General features: G+C 39.1%; 1 protein-coding gene across 2 annotated transcripts in view; it reads left to right on the forward strand.

Annotated features, from left to right (window-relative positions):
* The window catches only part of DYNC1H1 (dynein cytoplasmic 1 heavy chain 1), a 100,740-nt gene that overhangs the window by 23,800 nt on the left and 50,854 nt on the right, over positions 1-26,086 (forward strand). For both annotated transcript variants that reach the window (XM_069104194.1, XM_069104196.1), the window contains exons 9-30: positions 509-688; positions 4,045-4,194; positions 5,683-5,829; positions 6,883-7,023; positions 8,123-8,299; positions 8,417-8,527; positions 8,609-8,728; positions 9,233-9,472; positions 14,588-14,743; positions 14,831-14,944; positions 15,228-15,338; positions 15,420-15,629; positions 16,120-16,266; positions 17,221-17,387; positions 17,489-17,662; positions 21,523-21,688; positions 21,772-21,960; positions 22,062-22,262; positions 23,448-23,730; positions 24,032-24,132; positions 24,760-24,919; positions 25,771-26,014. In XM_069104194.1, the coding sequence (XP_068960295.1) occupies positions 509-688; positions 4,045-4,194; positions 5,683-5,829; positions 6,883-7,023; positions 8,123-8,299; positions 8,417-8,527; positions 8,609-8,728; positions 9,233-9,472; positions 14,588-14,743; positions 14,831-14,944; positions 15,228-15,338; positions 15,420-15,629; positions 16,120-16,266; positions 17,221-17,387; positions 17,489-17,662; positions 21,523-21,688; positions 21,772-21,960; positions 22,062-22,262; positions 23,448-23,730; positions 24,032-24,132; positions 24,760-24,919; positions 25,771-26,014 (3,689 nt within the window). The remainder of the gene's footprint in view (positions 1-508; positions 689-4,044; positions 4,195-5,682; positions 5,830-6,882; positions 7,024-8,122; positions 8,300-8,416; positions 8,528-8,608; positions 8,729-9,232; positions 9,473-14,587; positions 14,744-14,830; positions 14,945-15,227; positions 15,339-15,419; positions 15,630-16,119; positions 16,267-17,220; positions 17,388-17,488; positions 17,663-21,522; positions 21,689-21,771; positions 21,961-22,061; positions 22,263-23,447; positions 23,731-24,031; positions 24,133-24,759; positions 24,920-25,770; positions 26,015-26,086) is intronic.

Consider the following 26,086-nt stretch of genomic DNA (forward strand, 5'->3'; position numbering starts at 1 on the left):
GACTTGCCCAAGGTCACATGACTAGTGTTAAAGTGTTTGAGGCCATATTTGAACTCAGGTCCTCCTGACTCCAGGGCCAGTGCTCTATTCACTATACCACCTAACTGCCCCTAGATATTTTAATAGACAAAATAGCTATAATTGTTTCATAGCTTTGATACCTAATTTCTATTGAAGATTAATCCAGAATGTGTTATGGTGGTTTTAAGTAGTACTGAATGCTGAAAGTTGAGCAGTGGAAGAAAAATTCTCTTGATTCAGACTGTTTCAGGATACTATCTTGGTGGTAAGAGTTAGAAAAGAAATGTTATTACATATATCTAGCACTGAAATTTAATGTGTATCATCAGATATTGACATTAACCTCCTTTGAGTATTTGGTTCTTTTCTACTCCTATTATAAACCTGCCAGTAAAATTACTTAAGTGACCAGGGGAAAAGTGAATAAATTGAGATTGTTGCAACAAACTAAAGCAATGGCTTCAATATTATATTTATTGTCCTACAGGTGGATGATCTACTTATTATTGAGGAAAAAATTGACCTTGAAGTTCGTTCCTTAGAAACTTGTATGTATGATCACAAGACTTTCTCTGAGATCTTGAATAGAGTCCAGAAAGCAGTGGATGACCTGAATCTTCATTCCTATTCCAATTTACCCATTTGGGTTAACAAACTTGACATGGAGGTAAGGGATGATTGGGAGTCCTTTTAAATTAGTCTTTTCACTGAGAAAGGTAGCAGTAATTTTCTTTTCTAAGGATAACATAAGCAGTGCCCAGGTGAGGATTGAGTTATATTTTAAAACGTAATTTTATAAATTAGAAATTTGGAGCATTGCTTGAAATTGAATATAAACCATCTTTTCCAGTAGAGTCTTATAAAGGTAGAGGGAAATGGTAAAGTCCAAGGTTAGCTTCAGAATTTTCATTTATGTATAACAAAGTTAACTCACATTAATACTATTTTTGAATTGCTGGGACTTACCTTGTACAAGAAGGAAGAGGGTGGGAAAAACATTCCACCTTTCTTGGGCATGGGGACAGAACTTCAAAATGAAGGCATTTTATCTGTAGTCCTCTTCTCCTTGCCTTTCTATGTCCATTACTTCCCCTTAGTGTTCCCAGTCTGTCTGCACCCCAGACAGGTACTGCTGCCTAAAGGACTCAGTGGTTGGGTTTTTTCCCCTACCCCAAAATCAAAACCACCTATGTGCTCATTATCACTACACTGAGTTTTGGGTGTTAGGAAGGAAATTATTTGATGGAACTAATTAATACAGAGAATGTGAATTAACTCTGCTTCCTGAATTATAAACTGTTTAGAAGAGAATTTTTGGTAGAATTTTCAATACGATAACAAAGCGAAGCAGAAAAAGAAGGGAAGAATATCTACCTGGCCTTCCTCACCTCCCTCCTTCCTGGCTGCTTAACTTTTTCTCACTGCTTAGTTTAGTTTATTCTTCCCTTCATTTTCTGATTTCACATATTCTCTTAAAATCTGGGGGAGTGAGAGAGGGGGGTGTGTGGGTGTGTGTGAGTAGTACACTTGGTAAGGCTTAATGGGCAGGACTGATAAGTTTATTCAGCAAACATTTATATAGGCACTTACATACAGTGTATTGTGCTAACCTGGGAACATTACAAAGAGAAATAGGATCAAGGCAGTGCTCTCAAATTGCACTTACTATCAACTGCTTTTTTTGGGGGGGGGGCATTTGGGGTTAAGCCCAAGGTCACATGGCTGGTAAGTGTTAAGTGTCTTAGGCTGGATTTGAACTCAGGTCCTCCTGACTCCAGGGCCAGTGCTCTGTTCACTGTACCACCTAGCTGCCCCTAATTGCACTTATTATCTAGCAGAACTAAAACAGAAACTTAAAATACAGAAATTCAAATGCATTTGTATCTAAAAGAGAGTACAAAGTGTCATCATTCCTAGCTTCTCATTCTCACTTTTCATAACCAATCTGTTGTCAAGTTTCTACCTTTATGATCTCTCCAGTCTGACACTACCATCACCTGGACATAGGCCTTCATCACTCTATGCTTTGACTCCTGCAGCAGCCTATTAGTCAATCTCTCTGTCTCCACTCTGGTTCATCTCCTGAGCTGTCAAAGTGATTTTTCTAAAGGGCAGGTCTGACCGCGTCACCCCCCATTACTTCCAGGATCAAATAAAAAATTCTGGTTTTTTTTAAGCCCTTTACAACCCGACTCCTGCCTCTCATTTTTCTTCCCGTGATGCTGGCCTCGTTGCTGTTCCCTACACAAGACCTTTCATCTCCCAACTCCATGTACTTTCGTTGCCTGTCTTCCATGCTCTCCTGCACTCTGTCAGATCTCAGCTAAAATCCTCCCTTCAAGAAGCTTTCTCTGCCTCCCTTTAATGCTAGTATCTAATCTCTCTAAGATTATTTCCAGTTTGTTTTGTTTACATATAGTTGCTTGTGTGTCTGTCTCCCCCCACTGGCATATGAGCTCCTTGAGGGCAGGGGCAGTTTTTGCCTGTCTTTGTACCCTTAGCACAATGACTGGCACCCATAAGTTCCTAATAAATGACTGTTGACTGAGCATCTCAGAAAAGAAAATAGATCATCCCTAGCTGTATGGGTTTGATGATTCTGTTTCCTGTTGGCATTTGAGCTTGTCTGTGAAAAAGGATTCGCCTGTTGATAGGTTCAAGGGGATTTGAAATGAGATTGGTGTGGGAGGCTGTTTGAAAAACAAAGAATTTATTATGGAGCGTGCCTGCGTGCGTGCATATGTGTCTGTGTGTAAGTAGTGCAGTTGGTAGGACCACTTAACGAGGTGTTGTTAGGTCAGGTCTAAATAAAGGTGGCCATTAGACTAGAGCCATGTCATTTAGTTAGTCCTTTTTTTTTTTTTTTACATATTTTTCCCTTTTTGTTCAGTCAAGGCTATATAGTAGACCAGTCTGCTTTTGAGTTTTTGGACACACGAGGTCTGAGAGGTCCTGGCTTTCACATGTACACTTTAAAATTTAAAAACCTTATTTCAATTGATGCTCACTGGCCCTCAGCTTCTTATCTCAGAGCATTGATGTCCTAAAGACAAAATTCTAGTTAAGATGCTTGAGGCAGGGAAATCAATTAAGAAGCTGTTACATTAGTCTAGGTGAGAGATGAGACCCTGAAATAAGTGAGTGGCAGCATGAGTGAAGATGAACTGGATCTGAGAGATGTTGGGGAGGTAAAAATGACAAGCTTGGCAACTGATTGACTGTGTGGGGTGAAGAGTTGAGAATAATGCCAAGAGTTATAAGTCTGGTAGAACGGAAGAACAGCTTTCCCCCTGACAAAAGTGGGAAATTAAAAAGAGGCATGGGATTTGGATGATGAGTTCCATTTTAGATGTGTTGTAGTCAAGATACCTGTGGGACACTGAATGTGAAAAGGTGAATAGGTAGTTGGTAATGTAGGACTAAAGCTCAGGAGAGAGACTGGGGCTGGATACATAGATCCTGGAGTCTCCACTTAATGATCTGCCTAGAAGATAATAAGGCTCTTGGGAGCCGATGTAATTACCAAGACACAGTGAGTATAGAAGAAAGAAGACAAAGGATAGAAGCTTAGGGTACTCCTACAGGAAGGGGGCAGGATTTAGATGATGCACCCGTGGTGGGACACATAGGAGGTTAACTAGGAGACAGCTGTTGTCTGAATAGATAGAGCATCCAGGATGATGGGGGGGAAGCCCAGTGGTGGGGAGGGGCCAACAATGTCATAGGTTGTCTGAGAGTTAAAGAAGGGTGAAGATTAAAACAAGGTTTTTGGATATCAAAATTAGGAGATCTTAAGGTACCTTTATGGACAGTCATTGTGGTTGAATGATGAAATGAGAAGTCAGTTAAGAAGCTCAAGGGTAAGGAAGGGGGGAGAGGAAGTAGAGACAACCAGTAACAGCACAGGCATCCCCTTCCCACCCTTTCATAGCTAAAATGCCCCTAAGGATTTTGTTTTGTTTTGGAAGGTAGAGTGGTGGGGTAAAAAATTGTTCTTGGTTAATAGTATTTCTTTCTCTTTAGATTGAAAGAATATTAGGTGTTCGTCTGCAAGCTGGCCTGAGGGCTTGGACCCAAGTCCTTCTTGGACAGGCTGATGATAAAGCTGAAGTTGACATGGATACAGATGCTCCTCAAGTTAGTCACAAACCAGGTGGCGAACCAAAGATTAAAGTAAGTGTCACTGGGTCAGAGGAACTCCTGAGCCCCGAATGGCTAAGTCTCATTCAGTCTCTTCTTCATGCATGATTTCTGACTTAGCAAATAAGCAAATATGCTTCAAGAAGTTAACATAAAGGCCTACAAATAGATGACTCACCTAGCATTTTTCAGAACTTTTTCACTGGTTTAGCATTTTTTAAGCCAAAATGATAAATTATGGATAGAATAGTAGAGAGGTACACAGTGTTCTTCTGTCCTTTCTTACCCTACACACCTTCTGCTTCTGGGTGAATAGGAATAATTAATGGGGACTACTGCACAGTACATTGTAAACCTTAGCTTAGTAGGCTTTACCTAGAAAAATAATTCTGCTTAGCTAATCAGAAATGTTCAACAAGGACTTTGGTCAATGAATCCACTTCTTTTTTTCCTTACCTGCTAGGTTTTTCTTTTTCCAGCAGTGTAGCTAGAGGAATGAGAAGTAGATTTGGTCAGGATCGCTAGGTTCAGATTTAGGCCCCAACACTTACCAGTTGTGTTGTAAACACAAATAAGTTATTTAACTTTTCTGAGCCTTGGTCTTCTCATCTTATGTTGAGAGTAATAACTTGCATAATCCATTTGGAGCTATTGTGAGGAAAGTACTTTCCAAACATTAGAAGTGTGATATGAATATGAGTAGTAGTTTTTCATAATGCTTTAAATATATTTTTTTTGGAGGGGGAAGGCAGGACAATTGGAGTTAAGTGACTTGTCCAAGGTCACACAATTAGTTAAGTGTTAAGTGTCTGAGGCCGAATTTGAACTCAGGTCCTCCTGACTCCAGGGCTGGTGCTCTATTCACTGCATCACCTAGCTGCCCCTAAACATACTTTTTTGAACATCATGGGCATAGTTCAGTTTTGTCCTTGTTAGGCTGATTAAACCCTTAGAGATCATAAATAAAGAATCTTGGAGGTCATAATTTAGTGCTATGTAGTTAGAGACTGAACTGGAATTAAATCTTAGTTGTTGAAATAGTCTTCAGCCAGTTAGAAAATCACAAATTTTGAAAGTTGATTTATTAGACTTTCATCAGTGCTTTTCGTATGCTGCATACTAGTCATGAATGGCATTACATGCATGCCCAACCTAATTTAATTAGTTCAGTGAAATCCTATGAAATCTTTGCTGTTTCTGTCAGCTTCTACTGAGTAAAAGTTATTTATATACACTCAGTGTATACTTATTGATTCTGTCTTATGCAGCCATCAGTGTGCAAGGTTATATGCAAGTATATATATGAATACAAAAGAAGGGTGAGTGTCTCTGGCCTTAGGTTATTTTTAGTCCTATCTAGATGGGGGTGAAAACCAAACAACCCAGCAGCGTGAAACATTTAGAAAAAGGTATGATTCTGTCTAATAAAAAACAAGTTTTGTTACTCAGAGAAGGGAGTGTTTTATGTATGGATATACAACTTCTTCAGGTTACTTAATTGGCAACTTATTTTTTCTTCAGAATGTTGTTCATGAATTAAGAATAACTAATCAGGTGATTTATTTGAATCCACCAATTGAAGAATGCAGATATAAGCTCTATCAAGAAATGTTTTCCTGGAAGACAATTATACTTTCACTTCCCAGAATTCAGAGCCAGAGGTATCAGGTAAGCATTACAATAGCAGTGGTTCCTAAACATTTCATCCTATAACTGACCTCATATGAATTAGCCACTGTTCAAAGGATTCTTGTGATGTTTTCCTTTCAAAAAAAAAAGGCCCTGCTAGTCAATTCATTCTGTAGAACTGCCCAGATTATTCAGAACCAGAGCTCTATCCCATCTTATTTGGCATTCCAGAAAAAAATTTTTTAATTAAAATTGCTATCCCTGAAATTAACAAACATCTATAAGCATGAACATTTCCATATACAAAGAGCAAAAAAGGGTATTGTGTATGAACCTGTAACTCTTTATTTTTTTAATTCATAATAGAGAACTGAAAAAGTAATTGGTAACTGACCTTGTAAAAATTCTATATATTTTCAAACTTGGCAGTTTTTCAACTAATTATTTATTGCACTGTTGCTATCTGCCAAGGCACCATAATAGACACTGAGGATTCCAACACTATCTTTACACTCATGGAATTTACAGTTTAGCTAGGCAGTCCTACCAGATTCTTTTTTCTTAACTAACCATTACCCTAGTTTATCAGTCCCTTTGAATTGTATCATTTTGCCTGAAGTATTAGCAAGGTTTAACTTGGTTTAATTCTGTGCTTTCCTGGATAGAAAGGAAATAATTTGCTTTGAATCAGACTTTGAGTGTGTCTGTTATACACTTAAGTAACACAGTGGACCACGCCATATTTTCTTAGTTTGATGTTAATCTTTTGTTTTTTAAAGCAATCGGGGTGTTAAGTAACTTGCTCAAGGTTACACGGACAGTTATTTCTGGGTGTGGTGCTGTATATCTGAGCCTGGGATTCGATCTCCAGGTCATCCTGGAGCCAGTGCTCTTACTCGCTGAGCCACCTGGCCGCCCCTTGATGTTAATCTTAATAACAAGAGTTACATAGTACTACATGGTGATTTGCAGTACTTAAATTTGACATTCTATTAGTTATTTTCTCAGTGTGACTTAGATGCGATGTGACTTTGAGGAGCTTAACATGGTTTTATACAGATGGCTTATATTGAGAGGCTCCTTTTTTATTAGGTGGGTGTACACTATGAATTGTCTGAAGAAGAAAAGTTCTACAGGAATGCTTTAACACGGATGCCTGATGGCCCTGTTGCCCTTGAAGAGGCTTATTCTGCAGTTGTGGGCATTGTGACCGAAGTTGAGCAGTATGTCAAGGTAATAGCCTTTATTTAAAACTCTGGGTTCGTTGTTCTTGAGCCTTTGTAGTATATCCTAAAATGGGAATTGGTTCAAAAGTATTTTCATTTAAAAAAATTATTTTATTTTAAAAATAAATTATTTTTTAAACATTATTTCTTTTTTTCTTTTTTTTTGGAGGGCAGTTGGGGTTAAGTAACTTGCCCAAGGTTACACAGCTAGTTTTTTTGTGTGGGTGTTAAGTGGCTGATGCTGGAACCGAACTCCAGTCCTCTTGAATCCAGGGCTGGCGCTTTACTCACTGCGCCACCTAACTGCTCCAAATTATTTCATTTTTTAAAAAATTACCCCCATCCACTCTTATAAATATGATGGTGAACATTTTCAACATGTATAATGATATGTTGTTTATTTAGAAATAATTATATTTAAATTAATTACCCTAGTAATGGAACCATTTTCTTAGGTTAGCTATAAACAATTTAAACTTTACTGCCCCAAATCTGAACATCCTAAGACTAAAGAGTGAGGTCTCCATGTTCTATGCTAAAGATGGATAGATTCATACTGGCATATGATTGGATAGGGTCAATATGGACTTTGAAGTTGGTTTAAACTGTGCAGTTGAATGGATCGTAAGTATCTGTTGTGTCCCAGAAACCATCTCTGTTACAAGAAGTAATTTTCATTCTTGAAAAGCAGAGGTTCTAGTTTCCTCTGTTTTGGTTACACATCAATGATATTGGAAGATAATGGGATAGCGTTCACCAACGTCATGCACTGGAAGCACTCTCTATGGAAAGAGAATAAGGTTTGGATACTTTTCAACAAATAGGAATAGGGTCTGGACCTGGGCTTCATGGGTACAAAGTACCTCACTGGTAAGGTAGCTGTACCTTCTGCAGGTTGGCACCATCTCTGCAACTTAGAATCTTAAGAGTGCTGCCCATAGCACTGAGAGATTAAGTGACCAGGGCCATTCAGCCAGTGTTGGTGGGGAAACTTGACCTCAGGTCTTTGTGGTTCTAAGGCCAGCCCTCTGGCTCCTATGCTATGCTGCTTCTCTCCAGGTTCTGAACATTTATTTTAGCAGTATTACTATCTTCTATATTTCCAGGTCTGGCTTCAGTATCAGTGTTTATGGGATATGCAGGCTGAGAACATCTACAATAGACTTGGAGAAGATCTGAATAAATGGCAAGCTCTCTTGGTTCAAATCAGGAAAGCCAGAGGAACTTTTGACAATGCAGAAACTAAGAAAGATTTTGGACCGGTAGTTATAGACTATGGCAAAGTAAGTTTTATTATTGAAGAACAGTCCGCAAAAGATCAAATTTATTTTGGGTAAAATATTACTGGAGCATAAATTTCTGAAATATAACTAAATGTTGTGACCTTATTCTCTTTATAGGTACAATCTAAGGTGAATTTGAAGTATGATTCTTGGCATAAAGAGGTCCTCAGTAAGTTTGGACAAATGTTGGGGACAAACATGTCAGAATTCCATTCACAGATCTCAAAGGTAAAGTGTAATTTTTGTAGTGTTGACTAATCTACAAATGTGACTCATTTTCATGCTAAAGTATGGAACTCTTTGTAACAGTCTCGACAAGAATTAGAACAGCATTCTGTGGACACAGCTAGCACCTCTGATGCTGTGACGTTTATAACGTATGTGCAGTCTTTAAAACGGAAGATCAAGCAGTTTGAGAAACAAGTTGAGGTAAGATGGATTCGTGGCTGCATGTTTAAATGTTTAGATTAGTTTAAATTTTTGTGAGGCAGGCCAACATATCCCCTTATCAAAAGTTATTTCTGTAACTTATCTCAGCTAAACTTTGGGATTGTGAGTTCTGTTTATTCCTTTTCTTAGAATTGACCATTTTTACTATAGTTGTTGAAATTAAAATAATAAAATACAGATATCCTTAAGGCTTAAATAAGTGGGAGGCCAACGTACAGTTTTCAAGTACCCTTTGATATATGGTCAAGGCCGAGGAAATCTGTGATCATTTGATCAGGGCCACTAACAGTGGTTGGATGAACCATGGGAATTTGGGCTTTGTCTCCTAATTTTATAAAATGTCAGCTACTAGGAGGTAGGATTAACATAGCCTTTATCTTGGTTTAAGCTGTGCACTCAAATGCATTATAAGCATCTGTTGAATTCCAGAAATCATCTGGATTGCAAGAAGTAATTTTTATGGTGATTTTTATTTCTTAAAAGCTTTACCGTAATGGCCAGCGCTTGCTTGAAAAGCAGAGGTTCCAGTTTCCTCCATCTTGGTTATACATTGATAATATTGAAGGAGAATGGGGAGCATTCAATGATATCATGCGTCGCAAAGACTCTGCCATTCAGCAACAAGTGGCGAACCTCCAAATGAAGATTGTCCAGGAGGACAGGGCAGTGGAGAGCCGAACAACAGATTTGTTGACAGATTGGGAGAAAACAAAACCTGTTACTGTGAGTTGTGTGTGTCTGTCTGTGTGTGTGTCTGTCTTCTGGAGCACTTAATGACCCACTTATCTCCAGCAGCAATGGTGGGCAGTAGTTAGGCTTGTAGTGCACAGTACTAACTAAAATGCCAAATTTCCCCAGAAATATTTAACTTGATATTCGATAAGGCATGCATTCTTTCCTTTTCCAGTCTGCATGACCCTCAAAGTCTCTACTCCTCTCTCAGCACCACTCAGTTGTCAAAGGTATCTCCCCTCTGTTAAGATAAATCCTCAATATATTGTTGGCACAGCCCTGCATATGTCTAATCCACATGCCCTCATTTTTTCTTTGTCTTAGCCCTTGCTCCTTCTTCAGGTTAACCACTAGGCTACTAGAACAGAAGAGGATTTGGGGTTTTAACTTCTGTTTTTTAAAGTAAACTCACTGAAATTGGTAGTTCAAATGTTTTCTAAATTTCTTATAGGCATGGAGTAAAATTTCACATTATGATTTTCTAGACCAGAACCGTTCTGTGAAGTTTGGATTCAGTCAGAGGGCCACACTTGAGGACCTAGAGGGCCACATGTGGCCTTCAAAGCCACAGGTTCCCCACCCCTGTTCTAGACAATATGGAAGGCTTCTTTATCTGAAAGTTGCTTTGGGTTCTGAATCTAATTCTACCCCTAAGAAAAGCTTAGGGAAATAGGGTGATAGGTAGATTGTCTGTTTTAGCCCCATTAGGGAATTTGAAAATCAGCTCTCAGATATGCCTTTTACCTCAAATGAAAAGTGTGGGCCCAGCTGAGAAAAGACATGAGATCATAGGCCTTAGTCTGGCCCTTCTTCTTTTGCGTGTGAGAGGCCTTCAGTAGCATCACTGACACACAGCCTAACACAGCATCACAGGCTCTGTTATTGCACCAAAAGAGAGTGAGCCAGAGAGTATTTTATGAGTGTGGTGTCTTCTCTTATGGTTGATTCTTCTTGCTTGTTTTAGAACCTCTGCTCCTTATTTCTGGGGACAAATGGGGCTAAGGGAAATGGAGGAAGTGAGTCACCTTTCATTAAAACTTAGAAAAATGATAGTGCTTCAATAGAGCATGGGAACTGGAAGGAGCCTTAGAGATTGTCTAGTTCAGGCTTCACTTTTGATAGCTCTAGCAGGAGGGCTTTACTTGATAGTTTCCTGGTCATTACAGTTCAAATAGTCAAACAACCAGCATTTCAGTTCAGCCTACATTTATTAAGCACCTATTATGTGTAATTTGTTCAGTCATTTCAGTAGTGTCTGACCCCATTTGGAATTTTATTTTTTGTAGAGGGGAAGGCAGGGCAGTTGGGGTTAAGTGACTTGCCAGTGGCTAGTTAAGTGTCTGAGGCTAGATTTGAACTCAGGTTCTCCTGACTCCAGGGCTGGTGCTTAATTCACTGTGCCACCTAGCCGCCCCTTAGAGTTTTCTTGACAAAGATTCCGGAGTGGCTTGTCATTTCCTTCTCCAGTTCATTTTACAGATGAGGAGACTGAGGGAAACAGGGTTTAGTGACTCGCCCAGGATCACACAGCTAGTGTCTGAGGCCAGATTTGAACTTGGGTCTTCCTGACTCCAGACCTGTCACTCTATATACTGTGCCACCTAGCTGCCTGATTATGTGCAATGCACATAGTCTACCCTAGTGTACTGGCAGCGAGTCTACAAGCATAGATTGAGTGCCTAATAGAGCAGACAAAGACAAAAATGAAACAGTCCTCACCCTGAGGACTAGGTCTGTGGGTAGAGATGACATGTATGTCTACAAATATATGCAAAATAAATAGAAGCGGGGGGAGAATGCCCTGTCATTCAAGGGGATCAGGAAAACTTCATTAAAGGAAAATAAAAACTCTAAGAGGTTTAATATTAAAGATTTATTATTAATTAAAGATCCTAGTAACTGTAATTGAGGAAAAGATATGTTCTGGGGGAAGGAGAAGGCACATTCTATGTGAAGGTATACAGAGGTGGGTGATGGTATGGTGAATGTGAAGCACAGTTTGTCTGGACCAAGAGTACATGGCAGAGAATAACATACATAGTAAAACTGGCCAGGTCATGAAGGGCTTTCTCTGCCAAGCTGGAGTTTGGTTTTGGCCCTAGAGGTAACGGGGAACTACTAGATTTTGTATAAGGGAGTTACATGGTTGGTCCTATTGCTTTGGGAAAATTACTTTGGCAGCTTTGGAGGATCTTAGAGAGAGCAGAGATTTGAGGAATGGACATCAATTAAGATCAATGACTGAACAAAAGAACCATTTATCTAATGCTTACTGTGTATAATCATTACTATAATAGTAAGATATCAATCATATTTATCCGGGTGAGAGGTAAAGAGGACCTGGGTTTGGGATGATGGCCATGTGAGTGGAGAGGAAAGGAGAGATCCAAGAGAAGTAGATGTGGAAATAACACATCTGTGGGGCAGAGTGCAGTGTCTGGGAGAAGGCCCAGGGTTTGAAAGCTAAAGAAAGGTGAAGGGGGAGAGAATTGAGATTAGGCCAATTAAAGAGACCCTTAGTAGCCTTTAAGAAAAACAGTTTCTATGGAGTGGTGGGGACTAGAACCCAGATGCCAGAGGACTGAGAAGGATGAGGCTGTCATTGAAGCCTCCTCTTTCTAAGGAGTTTAGCAGTGGTGGAGAGAACAGATTAGGATGGTAGCTTGTGTGTTAATAGGGCATTAATAGAATGGGAGTAGGTGAGACAATGAAGAAACAGCCAGGAGAGGAAGAGAAAGGGAATACTTGATGGGGCAAGTTTGAGGAGAAGAGAAAGAAGATCTGTGATCAAGGTTATATATGGAATGATTAACCTTGGCAAAGAGAGAAGACATTGCATCCTCTGAGCCTATAGCAAAAGAGCAAAGGTTAGATAACGATGTAGTAGAAAGGTTTTCAGACATGGAGTTAAGGAAGATCAGAAATGCCACAAAAGATGAATTTCATTATCCTAGGAGGCGAAGTCATTTGCTGGCAGAGGCTCCGGGGATGTATTAGTGGCCTGAGGAGAAATGAGAATATTTATTATAATTGCTTTGAGTAGTATGATAATCAACTGAAGAAGAATAAAAGAGCTGTTGCAGCACCGAGAGCCCAGGGGAGATGAGGAAGCAAGCCAGTTGGTACGGTTTTGTGGCTGCTTCCTTCAGCAGCTTGGATGCAATGCATCCAGGTCTAGAAGGCGAGTGACCCCGAGTTGAAGAGGACTGGTCAGGGCATTAATGGGGCCAGAGAAAAGGGATTAAAGAGTAAAGGCAGTTCATTATTAAACTTGGTAATTATGGAGTGTAGGAAGGAAAATGTCAGGCAGAAAAAGGAATGATGAATTAGGAGAAAAAGGAAGGATGGAGGGACTAGAGTATTCTCTAGTACAGGACAGAGTATGCTCTGAAGAGTGAGGAAAAGAAAACATGAGTTTATGATCAGAGAAGGGAATTTCAGACTTCACAAGTCAGAGAGGTTAGGTAGCTTAAAGTTTAGATGATAAGGTCTAAGATGTGAACATCCATGTTGGTGGCTGGACTGAAGTAGAGATAAAGATCAGAGGAGTTTGATGAACTGGGAGTTCAGAGTATTTGAAGGGTTGTCAACCCAAATAGTGAAATACCTTAGACAAATACAAAGGTAGGAATGAAGAGGAGGATTTTGCAGCTTGTACAGACTCCTTGAGAAAGGCATGATCAATAGAGGGCAGCAAGGATCTGGATAGGGTGATACACTGGGTAGATTGGACCCGAAAAGAGAAGGGTGCTTGGTGGTAGTGGCAGAGGGAAGTGGTGTTGGGCAGTGGAGAAGGTGGCCAAGTTTGAGGCATCCAAGGATAACCAAGGTGCTATGAGTGCCAGCAAACACAGAGTTTTTGACAATGGAATGAGTGTTTCAGAGAGCATGCTAGAATGAGAAGGCAGAGGGAAATAGAGACGTTGAAAGGGTAAGGATGAGGGTATATAGAAATCTAATACAGAAAAGGGGATTGTAGTCTCAGTGGGTAGCCATTTTACCACAGGAATTAAAGAGTTAAAGAGTCATATGACTAAGGAAGTACTGCGTATTTGAGTACCAGCTGATCAGAGGCTTGACAGCAGTGCTGTCAGGATCTACTAGTAAAAGAGGTCTCCCAGACTGGGTAATGTGAAGTTATAGTGGGTGGGAGACTGAAGTAAAAACTACAGTTTCCTTATGATGGGGTGGGGTCGTGGCGGAGAGAGTTGGCAGAAGGTGTGGTCATGGATTTCTTGAATTCTGTGCAGTCCTGAACATGAGTTTAAAAATATTTTACCTTGCTGTTTGGAGATTTTTAAGATTTACATTTTAAATTAAAAATTTTAACTTTCATTCTTCTTTGGAAAAAATTGGAATGTTTTTATTAATCTTACACAGTCATTCTGAAAAGGTGAAAGAAAAGTCTGTACAGCAGATATAGTCATTACAATCTAAAAACATTATTTCAGGCAAGAAAAATTATTCATATCATTCCCTCTAATACTTTACTTAATAATCCTTATATACAGAGAAGTTTGTTATAAGTCCCCCAAATTTTAAAATTTAAAAGGACATTTAAAAATGGCCCATGATTCTTTGATGTTTTTTACTTAAAGTTTTGTAATTTTATTTACTCTATCTTATCCAGAAAACATGTCATTTGAGTGCTCAAGATCAGTCTCTGAACTCTTTCTTGCTCATATTATTTCCTCTGCCTCAAAGGAAGGCCAATTTAAATGACACTCCAGTGAAACTTCCCTGATTTTTTTTTTTTCCCTTCACACCCCCTGGACTTAACATAACACTTTGTTGAACCCACTTAGGTATTTTCTATTCTTGCTATTTGTGTGTATACCATATCCCTCCTACTTGAACGATAAGCTTCCTAATGTCAGGTATTGTGTTTTAAGTAAATTTTTTATCTTGCACAAGTAGGCACTAACAAATAGATACTTGTTTAGAGTAAAGTGAAATCTGTTTGGACTTTTTCTCACCTAAAGGAGCACAATTTAAAATGCTTGGTTGTGTTTGCAGCTGCTCAAACTTCTAAGCAATGAATATTAACTTTTTCCACCCTGAACCTCAGCATTGCACTTATTTTTAATTTGGCATGACCTGTTTTAGGGCAACCTTCGTCCAGAGGAGGCTCTTCAGGCACTTACTATCTATGAAGGGAAGTTTGGGAGGTTGAAGGATGATCGTGAGAAATGTGCCAAGGCCAAAGAAGCTTTGGAGCTCACAGACACAGGCCTTCTCAGTGGCAGTGAAGAACGTGTACAGGTATACACTGTGTATAATTTCTCAGTAAAAACTGTGGAGAGATTTTTATTTTCTGTCCCTTAAATAGAATTGCTTCTTTCTTAATAGGTAGCTTTGGAAGAGTTACAAGATCTCAAAGGTGTTTGGTCTGAACTTTCTAAAGTCTGGGAGCAAATTGATCAAATGAAGGAGCAACCGTGGGTTTCAGTACAACCACGAAAGGTACGCTTCTTTTAACTCTGTATTCCTGTGTGACTTTGTGCAGCAGATTCAGCCTAACACTATTTAAGGCCTTTGTAAAGATTGATATTGAATGTTAACAAAATATAATTTACTTTCTGTGGACCAGATTTGGCCATTTAGATTCTTATTAGATCTAATTTAAAACTTAGAATTCAGTAATAACAGCTGTGCAGAAGTTCTAGCGAGAGTCACTTCACCATTACTACATAAAGGGGCTTGTTGATTGGTTAACTAAATAGCAATTTGACTTTTTTTCTTTCAGCTGCGACAAAATTTAGATGCTCTTCTGAACCAGCTGAAAAACTTCCCTGCCCGTTTACGGCAGTATGCTTCCTATGAATTTGTCCAGAGGCTTCTGAAGGGCTACATGAAAGTAGGTAACACCTTAATTTTCTCACTTACAGTAAATTGTGTTAGAGGCTTATGTTCATGAGTAAATTCATTGTCACCATAGATCAACATGTTGGTGATCGAACTGAAATCGGAGGCGCTTAAAGATCGGCATTGGAAGCAACTGATGAAGAGACTTCATGTTAATTGGGTTGTTTCTGAGTTAACCCTTGGCCAGATCTGGGATGTTGACCTGCAGAAGAATGAAGCAGTTGTCAAAGATGTCCTGCTTGTAGCACAAGGGGAAATGGCTTTGGAAGAATTTTTGAAACAGGTAACTATTAAAAGTTGGAGGGCTTCTGTTCAGTATGATAATGTAGTGCTGTGGACTGGGAGCCAGAAGTCTTGGCTTGAAATTTGGTCTCCCACATAGTGGGTATGTGACCCTGGGCAAATTGCAGTCTCTTGGAGCCTATTTCCTTATCTGTAAGATGGGGGAATATTTGCAGAAGCCGTCTCACAGAGCTGCTAGAATTAAAGGAGGTAATGTAGATGCAGTGCTTTGTAAAAAGACACAAAATGCTATCAAATGTAACATTAAACTTCTGGCAACTGGGTGACATGGTAAATTATAAGTGGGGTTAGAAAATATTCATTACTCACTAAATATATCCTTGTGGAGGGGATAGTGGGGCAGGAGGCATGATTTCAACATTTTCTAACAAATGTCGATAAACAATTATATCTTCTTAAATCTTCCTAACTGTTAATATTCATGATGCTGAATGCTCAAATACTGATATACTTTTCTTCCCTAAATTCAGATTAGAGAAGTGTGGAACACCTACGAATTAGACTTAGTTAACTATCAGAATAAGTGTCGCCTGATTCGGGGATGGGATGACCTTTTCAATAAGGTCAAAGAACACATCAACAGCGTCTCTGCCATGAAGTTATCTCCATATTACAAGGTATTTTGTGCCCCAGTTATATCATTTCATTGGTCACATTTTCACATGCCTGTTGATCTTCATTTATATGGAACTGATGAATTGGTTAGAGGCCCATTAAATTTGAGTCCAGAATAATGAGTGAATGGAACTTTTAACACTTTAAAATGAATTCTAAATTACCATGTGTAATGGTATTTAATTGGGTATTTAATGCAAACTGAGAAGATCATGATTTACTGTGGCCTAGGGGTGGAGAACTCTTGTACTCTACATTTATCCTGTAGTTTTCAGGATGATTGAATTAAGAATGTTTGGAAACTAATCTCCAATTAAGAGAGAAGACTTTGATTGAAGAGATTAAGACAGTGTGACCTAGGGTTGGAGAACTTTGACCTTTACATTTAGATGATTGAGTTAAGGACTTCTCCAATTAAGAAGAAAGGAAGCCTTGCATTAAGGACTTTACTAAAGGATTGAGTTACCAAATGATTGTACTTTGTTTAAAACTATGTGACCAGGGGTGGCTAGTCGGAGCAGTGAATAGAGCACTGGCCCTGGAGTCAGGAGGACCTGAGTTCAAATCCGGCCTCAGACACTTGACACACTTACTAGCTGTGTGACCTTGGGCAAGTCAACCCCAATAGCCCTCCAAAAAAAAAGGCAAAAAACCCCCAAAACTATGTGACCACTTTGGTGAAAACTATGTGGCCATTTTAGTGATAAGTTATGTCATAACATTGTGAATGCTATACTTTGATTTTTGTAAATGTTTTGTTTTAATTTACTGCTGAATAAATAGAGAGTTCACTATACTATGTAATGAGAACCTTGAAGCTGTTCACAGCAGCAGTCCTCTGGAGAGCTGCTCATGCTTGGCTTTACACCATGTAACTGTCAGAGAGACCACTAGATATAAATGTAGATGGGATTCTGAAGGTTAGCAATTAATTTCTCCTACTTTTTTACAACCAGGTTTTTGAGGAGGATGCTTTGAGCTGGGAGGACAAATTGAATCGGATCATGGCTCTCTTTGATGTGTGGATTGATGTTCAGAGACGGTGGGTCTACCTTGAAGGCATCTTTACAGGCAGTGCTGATATTAAGCATCTTCTGCCAGTGGAAACCCAAAGATTCCAAAGGTGTGTTTTGAAGTCACGAATCTCCAGAAATAGTTATCCTTGACTATACTTTAAGCTTTTATTATTAAAAAACCTAATTCATATTTTCATTGCATTTCTAGCATCAGTACAGAGTTTTTGGCATTAATGAAAAAGGTATCAAAATCCCCGCTTGTTATGGATGTTCTGAATATCCAGGGTGTGCAGAGGTCTTTGGAGAGGCTGGCAGACTTGCTTGGAAAGATCCAAAAAGCATTAGGAGAATACCTGGAAAGAGAGAGATCGTCCTTCCCGAGGTATTTAATTTTTGACAAGTTTAATTTCATATATAGTTTAATTTCAGCTTTAAAATTCAGCTTTTTAATTTCAATCTTTTATTAATACTCATCTAGTGAGTTTGTTTACCATTTTCTGTACCACATATTGTTTGATTTAATTTGCTAATTGAATACTACTAACTGCTGATTAATTCTCAATTGGAACCAGTAATATTAACTAATAACTTCAGATTTTCCTGTCAACTTCATTAAATTCTTGAGCAGCTAGCTTAATAGAAGATAATAAGAAACACTCTGATGAAATACAGAGTCAGGAAACCTGGGCTTGACTTTGGGCTCTACTTTGACCATAGTCAAGTCATTTAATTTCTCTGAGCCTCCTTTTCCATTTACAAAATAGAGTTAATGCTGCCATTCCTTACTGTCTGCCCAGAGTCTGTGGGCAAAGAGAAACAACTGTATAAGTCTTGAGTGGGACAGTGATGGAGAGGGAGCACACCTGCAGGTTCTTTGTATGGGGAAGCTCCCTCCACTAATGCAGCTTGGTGTCTTCTCTGTGATTCATGTCTTAGTTGCCTAGAGCAGGGGTATCAAACTTGCTACTAGCAAAAGGCCAGAACTAGATTAAGATATATTTGAGAAATGTTTAACAAAACAAAAATACAACAAAACATAGATGATTAGTATGCAGGGAGCAAAGATGTGTTTCTATTTGAATTTGAATCCCCTGGTCTAGAGCTCTGAGAGGTTAAAGTGACTTAAACCCAAGTCCTCCAGGCTCTGAGGCCAGCTCTCCATACACTATGCATCTGAATTCAAGTTGTAATAATTAATAATAAATACCAGAGGTTAGGGTGGGCCACAACTTTTAGGTTATGGGGAGGCTAGTTCCTCTGATAAGAGGCAACCTTTGATGCCTGGCTAAATCAGAAGTTCCCTTTGATTTGGCTAGCTCCATGGGAGATAGTTTTCTGACACAGGCCCACACTCTCTTATCAGATTGATCAGGTGTTCTGATTATCCCTGACCAGTAAGTACTTTACCAAATTAAATATTTGTTGTCCCAGCAGATCAAACTAAGGTACTTTTTGTCCTGTAGGTTCAAATTTCTAATTCTTGATGATTCTCTGGGGATCTGAAAAAGTTGAAACACTTTTCTCTTGATTGCCTTGCACTAAAGAATCTCAGTAAGGTCCACATGCCATAGTTTTTATTAGTCTGCTTCATGCCATCCATGTATCTTGAGTCCCAACAAAATCTATGCAAAACATTTCTTAGACACTCCCCAAATTGACAGTCTTTTGTGAGGGTGTAGCCCTGCTATACTGATGGACCTAGAGATTTCATTCACCTCTGAATATTTCATCACATAAATTTAACAAATATTTTACAAAGTTCTCATAGGTTACCTTAACTTGCCTTGGTGTTTGTAAGGGCCTGTTCTAACCTTCCCCAAAATAGGAAAGAATAAAATGTAAAATAAAACAGACACCTAACAACATCAAGAAATAAATAAAGGGCAAAGGGAAAAACAAAATCTTTCCCCTCAAAGGAAAAGTCTAGACCAGTTATGCTCCCAAGGCATATGGGGTTCTCCCACCAGGGAGCTGGTTCATGGGCTCTGTTGGAAGGTACTCTCAAGTGAGAAACTAAACTCTTTTGTAGGAAAATTCTTTCTCTGGGTTCTTACAATACACATAGGACAATGTATAAATTTTTTCAGTGTATCCTTGCAACACATAGGGCAACCATGTGGAGATCTGGTTTTAACCCTAAACTAGGGAAAGTAGGTTACCTCAAAAAAAAACTTCACAAACTAAGATGGGCCCTCAAAACACATAAGGCACCTGAGTAACAATTAAGCATTTGGAGTCTGGCATCCTGAATAAATGCCCAAAATATTACCCCTGACCCAGGTATCCTACTCCCAAAGGACTATGGGTGCACATGGACCAATTTGATCCTGGGAAAGTGACTTCCAAGGGATTAATTTTCCTCAAGATTCTGTACTTATTTCAGTATAAACTTCAAGGAAGTTTTTCAAGCAAAGTTTAGTATGGTTTAAGTCAAGGACTACCCTGAAAATGGAACATAAAGGAACTAACTGTACAATAAGGTATTAGGTAATGGGATAGCTTTTTATTTCATGCCAAGATTATTGTAGCCTTGCTAAAGTGATAAAGGAAAGATGTGGCTTTATTATTATGGGTAACTGTCATATGTTTCTTTTTTCATGAAAGGTATTATTAGCACAAGAGGGATAACTGAGTAGCATAAATTTTCTGGAGCGGAAAAATGTTTTAGCTGCAATTAAAATTAAGAAATTAGGTCTGAGTTTTTCATTTTAATGTCTGCAAAAGGCCAGTCTACTTAAAATGGACAGGTTGAACACAAACAACATTTTTTTTCTTTTTTTTTTTATGCCTTTTGGAGGGCAATTGGGGTTAAGTAACTTGCCCAAGGTTACACGGCTAGTTTTTTGTGGGTGTGGGTGTTAAGTGTCTGAGGCCAGAACCGAACTCGGGTCCTCCGAACTTGGGTCCTCGGACTCCAGGCCGGAGCTCTTAGTCAATGCGCCACCTAGCCGCGCGACCCCCCCGAACAACATTTTTCTGTGCGATAAAGTATCAGTATTCTCTTGAAGAATGTTAATATTATATTGACATCATAATGTGGCTAGATAGATTTTAAGTATATTTCAGTCTTTCTGAAAATACTTAAAAAAAAAAAAAGATTAGTCTGTATCTCCCCTGGGTACTTTAGTTACTGACTGCCTGAGGTGATGGGGGAAGGGGAGGCGCTAGATCAGGCAGTCTGTAGAAACCCCTTTCTGTTTTGAATGTCAGTTGGTATACCCAGGGTGGGGCCTTATTTAATTTACATTTTAAACTTCCTTATTAATATCTTTTGGTTTTATATTTATCATTTCTGTATATGAGTGCACAGTCTCTGTTCCTTTTCTCTCCCCTCCCCCCATTCCTAGAATGGAACCCTTCCCTGTAGCAAAGGAAAAAAACAGTTAAACCAAAGCAACTGATAGAGTAGTGGCGTCTGACAAGCATTCTGTTCTTGTGGCCTGGCTGATCTGATTGGTTGTAATGGGACCCTTGATCCATAGGAAAATGCAGTCCAGGGGAAAGCCTAAGTAAAAAGCTACAAAGCAACTTAGAGTTAACTTTCATTTTTAAAGATTTAATTTTCCTGCTTTTAAAATTAAGTAAAGTGGAAAGCGTTGGTGGGGCGGGGGATGGGGATGAGGTGGGCAGAGGAGAGGCCAACATTTCTAGCGTCAGATCCTTCTAGTTCCTAGCAAATGGTTCTAGCTTTTCTTGAGAGATGATGAGTTCTCTGTAACTGTGTATTTCTAACACTCAAAATACTCACCAATCCCACCAACTTGCTTGTCTGTCCCAGCTCCAGGCAACCTAGGCCTGTCTCTGGTAACATCTGAAAGAATTCTGAAGTTAAATGGATGGCTTGACATTCTGTAATCTAAATTCCTCTTACTCAAGGAACCTTCCATCTGTCTATGTCTCTGTTACTCTTAATGCTAGAAGTAGGGTTAGTAACTTCATTTTACTTCATTTAAATTTTGTTTTTACATCACCTTTACTCATTTCTGAATGTCATCTCTTGATGAGATGAAGAAGAAAAAGGGGGAAAGAAGAAAGGAGATACATCTGCTCATCTTAGAAAACTTGCTAGCAGTCAGAAGAAATTCAGCCTGGGTTAAATCCACTTCCGGCTTAAGTTAACTCACTGCTTATGGTCTAGTCCGTCAGGATAATGTGTTTTAAGATTTAACCATAAATTGAGTCTCTGTATTTATACTACAGTGTTACTGGAACAGCTTAAAATAAGTCCTTTGTATTTACTAGGTTCTACTTTGTTGGTGATGAAGATTTGCTTGAGATAATTGGAAACAGCAAGAATGTGGCAAAATTGCAGAAACATTTCAAAAAAATGTTTGCTGGAGTTTCTAGCATCATTTTAAATGAAGATAACTCCGTTGTCTTGGGAATTTCATCTCGTGAAGGAGAAGAGGTAGCCAGAAGTTCAGTTTTGTGACATGGGAAGTAACATTTCACATATCTACAGGTCTCATTTTAAAAATTTAATTATTTCAGGTCATGTTTAAAACTCCTGTGTCAATCACAGAACATCCCAAAATCAATGAATGGCTCACACTGGTGGAAAAAGAAATGAGAGTCACCCTAGCTAAACTTCTTGCTGAGTCTGTTACAGAAGTGGAAATCTTTGGCAAGGCAACTTCAATTGATCCTAATACCTATATCACTTGGATTGACAAGTACCAGGTAATTTGGCTTAAAATTTGTTCAAATATGTATCTCTAAGGAGAGCTGTATTTACTGATTTTGAAAACTTCTCCTTTACATTTAATTGTTTTAATTTTCAGGCCCAGCTTGTTGTTTTGTCAGCCCAGATAGCTTGGTCTGAAAATGTAGAATCTGCCCTGACCACCGTTGGAGGTGGGGGCGGTGATTCAGCGGCTCCTCTGCAGTCCGTGCTCAGCAATGTGGAGGTCACATTGAATGTTCTGGCAGACTCCGTGCTAATGGAACAGCCCCCATTACGCAGAAGGAAATTGGAACATTTGGTGAGTGTTGTGCCCTGATTATATATTTGAAGTCATGACTACAAAGAAAACAAACCTGAAAAGTCTCCATAATTATTTTAAAAGGTAGGGGACCCAAGAAGGAAAATTTGTAGGCCATCCACAGGAAAAATGAAGATCTGAGCCAGGTGAAAGATAAATGCTCTGTTGGAGGAGTATATGGGTTCTGGAAAGTGCCCTAGGTGAATTCCTTCCCATCCTTTAAAGTTCAGCTTAAATATCACCTCCATCAAGCCTTATCTGATGTTCCTGGTCAGTAGTAACTCTCTTTTAGGTGTCTCATAGGACTTTATTTAGCAAGTCTAATCCACATGTCATGTTTATTATGTTGTCCCTGTCTCATTTCCTCAGTCACTAAGCTCTCTGAAGGGAGAGATGTTGTTTTATTTAAGCTTATTTTCCCTAAGCTCTAGCCCAGTGCTTTTGTACATTGTAGGAGTTTAATAAATGTTTACTGAATGAAGGAATTTTAGGCTACACACTCTGAATGTTTTCTTCCCAAGTGGCTGCAGTGGTTGTTAGGAAGGATTTCTTGAGTCAGAAGAAAGCAGAAGGGTGTGCATACTTAGAGACTCACATGCTAGGGCTTAGCCCAGGGGTAGGGAACCTGTGGCCTCTGGCTTCCCCACCCCTGGCTTAGCCTGTCTTAGATATAGGACACATTTGTGGGGTATTTACTAGAACTAAAAGTTAACAAGTGAGTTGTAGCCCTCTTATAGAAATTACTGTTTTGTATTTATAATAGAAAATTCTTAATAGTAATAGCTAGCATTTATATAGCACTTCAGGGTTTGCAAAGTTTGCGAAGAATATGGGTAAAGACCCATATTACCTCATTCTATCCTCACAACAACCCTAGAGATAGGTACTGTTATTATTACCATTTTACAGTTGAAGAAACTAAGGCAAATAGAGAGTAAGTGACTTACCTAGCTAATTAAGTGTCTGAGGTCAAATTTGAACTCAAGTCTTTCCTGGTTCTAGGCCCAAAGCTCTGCCACCCTGTCTGTCATAAAATTTATTCCTACATGTTGAAATAATCTACAAAAGTCTTTGAAATAATGCTTAAATTAAGTCTAACAACATCCCCCCCACCAAATGCAAAGAACACATTGCATTGCTTTAGTTACTGATAAATTGTTTTCTTATTCTCCTGTCTGACTTTAGATTACAGAGTTAGTTCACCAGAGAGATGTTACAAGATCCCTGCTTAAAAGCAAGATTGACAACTCTAAATCCTTTGAATGGCTTAGCCAGATGAGATTCTACTTTGATCCTAAGCAGACTGATGTATTGCAACAGCTGTCTATTCAAATGGCTAATGCCAAGTTTAATTATGGTTTTGAGTACCTTGGTGTTCAGGATAAATTGGTACAAACTCCACTTACTGACCGCTGCTATTTGACAATGACACAAGCCTTGGAGGCGAGACTCGGAGGATCTCCATTTGGTGAGTTGTTATAATTGCACATCAGTGTTATGTTCATGAGTTCATGTATATGTAGTATTTTAAGGTTCACAAAGCACTGTCCTCATAGTTCTCTGCTACCCACTGTTACAGAGGAGAAAACAGACAGGAAAGGGAAGTGACTTGCCCTCAGTCACATAGCCATTGGAGCTGAGACTCACACTCCACTCTCCTGGAGTCTATGTCCAGTGCAGAAGTATTTCAACATTTCATGAAAATTGGTGAAGGATGTCTGGTAGTGATCTATGTTCATGCCCTGACTATGTCTTTCTTCAAATGTTAGGTCCTGCTGGCACTGGCAAAACAGAATCTGTCAAAGCTCTTGGACACCAGCTCGGGCGATTTGTTCTTGTTTTTAACTGTGATGAAACATTTGATTTCCAGGTAAAAGGGATTTTTTTATGTGATATAACTACCATTTGGTGCCAGTAGAGTATCAGTTGGGAGATTTCAGGTTATCAGATTATGCTAAGACTTGATTCTATGAGGAACATAGAGCATGTCTGCTGTGTGTAGCACCTGGGTAGTCATTAGGTAGGAACAATTTTAGAAATTATCAACAGATGTAGCAGACGTGTTTGGAGGTGGCCCAGGGTTCTCAGATCTTCTTGCCTCAGGTCCCTTTCAACTTAATAAATGTGCTGCCAGCCTAACTCTGGAATGGAAGTCCCCTGAAGTCAGAGGGGCAACTCCTTTTGTCTGTACCCTCCGCACTTAGGACTTTGCCCAGAGCAGGTGCTAAATAACTGCTTTGGGTATTGGACAATTGTAAAGCTTGGAAATTTAAAAAATTCCTATTTAAGAAAGGCTAAGCAACTGTAACTTAAAGACATCAAGGCTTTGGAATAATTTTTTAAATTGATTCAGTTTTAGAAGATGTTTTCAAAATTAAGTGAAGAAATATTCGCATGGTATTTGGTCAAGTTTTACTGGGTAGTAGTGGATGCAAGGAAAGGCAATCCAGAGGTATGAGCTTTTTTGCTAATCCAATGATTCTTTCCCTTTTTTTAGGCAATGGGGCGTATCTTTGTGGGACTTTGCCAGGTGGGTGCTTGGGGCTGCTTTGATGAATTCAACAGATTAGAGGAGCGCATGCTCTCTGCTGTGTCCCAGCAGGTTCAGTGCATTCAGGAGGCCCTGCGAGAACACTCTAATCCCAACTATGATAAGAGTAAGCATTTATTAATAGTCCTTTTTCCATTAAATAACATAAATATGAAATACATGCTTATATCTATATAGGTATATGTATACATACCCACATGTCTATATATAAGGAGAGGTTTCTTTGTGATAACTTAACCTTTCAGTGATGATTTATGACTGTCATTTACATCTCAGTGATACAGTCAGGATCTGTTGAAGAGGCTAAGAATATTTGTCTCCCAACGCTAAAGGGCCCCGGACCATATTGCTCTCTGGGTTCTTATATCTGTTTTTCAGTCTTTTACTGCCGTCAGCGCTTTTGACTTCAGATAGGCCAAACACATCTTTTCTGTTTTTTAATCTTTCAAAAATGGGCATATCATGTTCTTATGTCACATTTGCTTTTTGAATCTCTCCCTCCCCCATTCCCCTACTCACTGTGTAGTGAGCCATCTCTTATAATAGCAGAGATTTAAAGGGGAAAAAATGTTTAGCAAAATGAACCAACATGCCAACTATATATGATGTATGCAGTATGCTGAGAAATTCATAAGCAAAATATAATGTGTTAAGTGAGGTTAGAGGAAGAGAGGTCAGGGAAGGTTTGAACTAGAAGTTTGGGTGTGGTTTCACCAGACAAATGTGGCAGTAGTAAGGGGATGAGGATGCCATCACAGCACAGAGAATGGGGAGTGAAGGCACAGATACAGGAGAGCATTGAGAGGGAAGGAGCCCCATTAGAATTATTCCATTCCTGTTATTGTTTGAAGTTGGACTTTTCTTTGGGGTTTCATATTTTGGATTTAAGAAACTACTGAAGAGAGGCCTTTTTTTTCTAATATACTGAAAAATTGAAGTCCTAATGTTAAATTTTAGCTTCTGCACCCATAACTTGTGAATTGTTGAACAAACAAGTCAAAGTGAGCCCTGATATGGCTATCTTCATTACCATGAATCCTGGCTACGCGGGCAGATCAAATCTTCCAGACAACTTAAAGAAGTTATTCCGAAGCTTGGCAATGACAAAGCCAGATCGCCAATTGATTGCCCAGGTCATGTTGTATTCCCAGGGCTTCCGAACTGCTGAAGTACTTGCCAACAAGATTGTACCATTCTTTAAGTGAGTAACAGTCATCCACAGTCACATTTATTTATTAGACAGAAGTGGGTTTTTTTAAACATTTTTAGCAAA

Source organism: Petaurus breviceps, unplaced genomic scaffold (assembly GCF_028583685.1).
Source record: "Petaurus breviceps papuanus isolate PSGF00001 unplaced genomic scaffold, PetGlider_PUasm1.0 68, whole genome shotgun sequence".
In the NCBI taxonomy this organism is placed as follows: domain Eukaryota; kingdom Metazoa; phylum Chordata; class Mammalia; order Diprotodontia; family Petauridae; genus Petaurus; species Petaurus breviceps.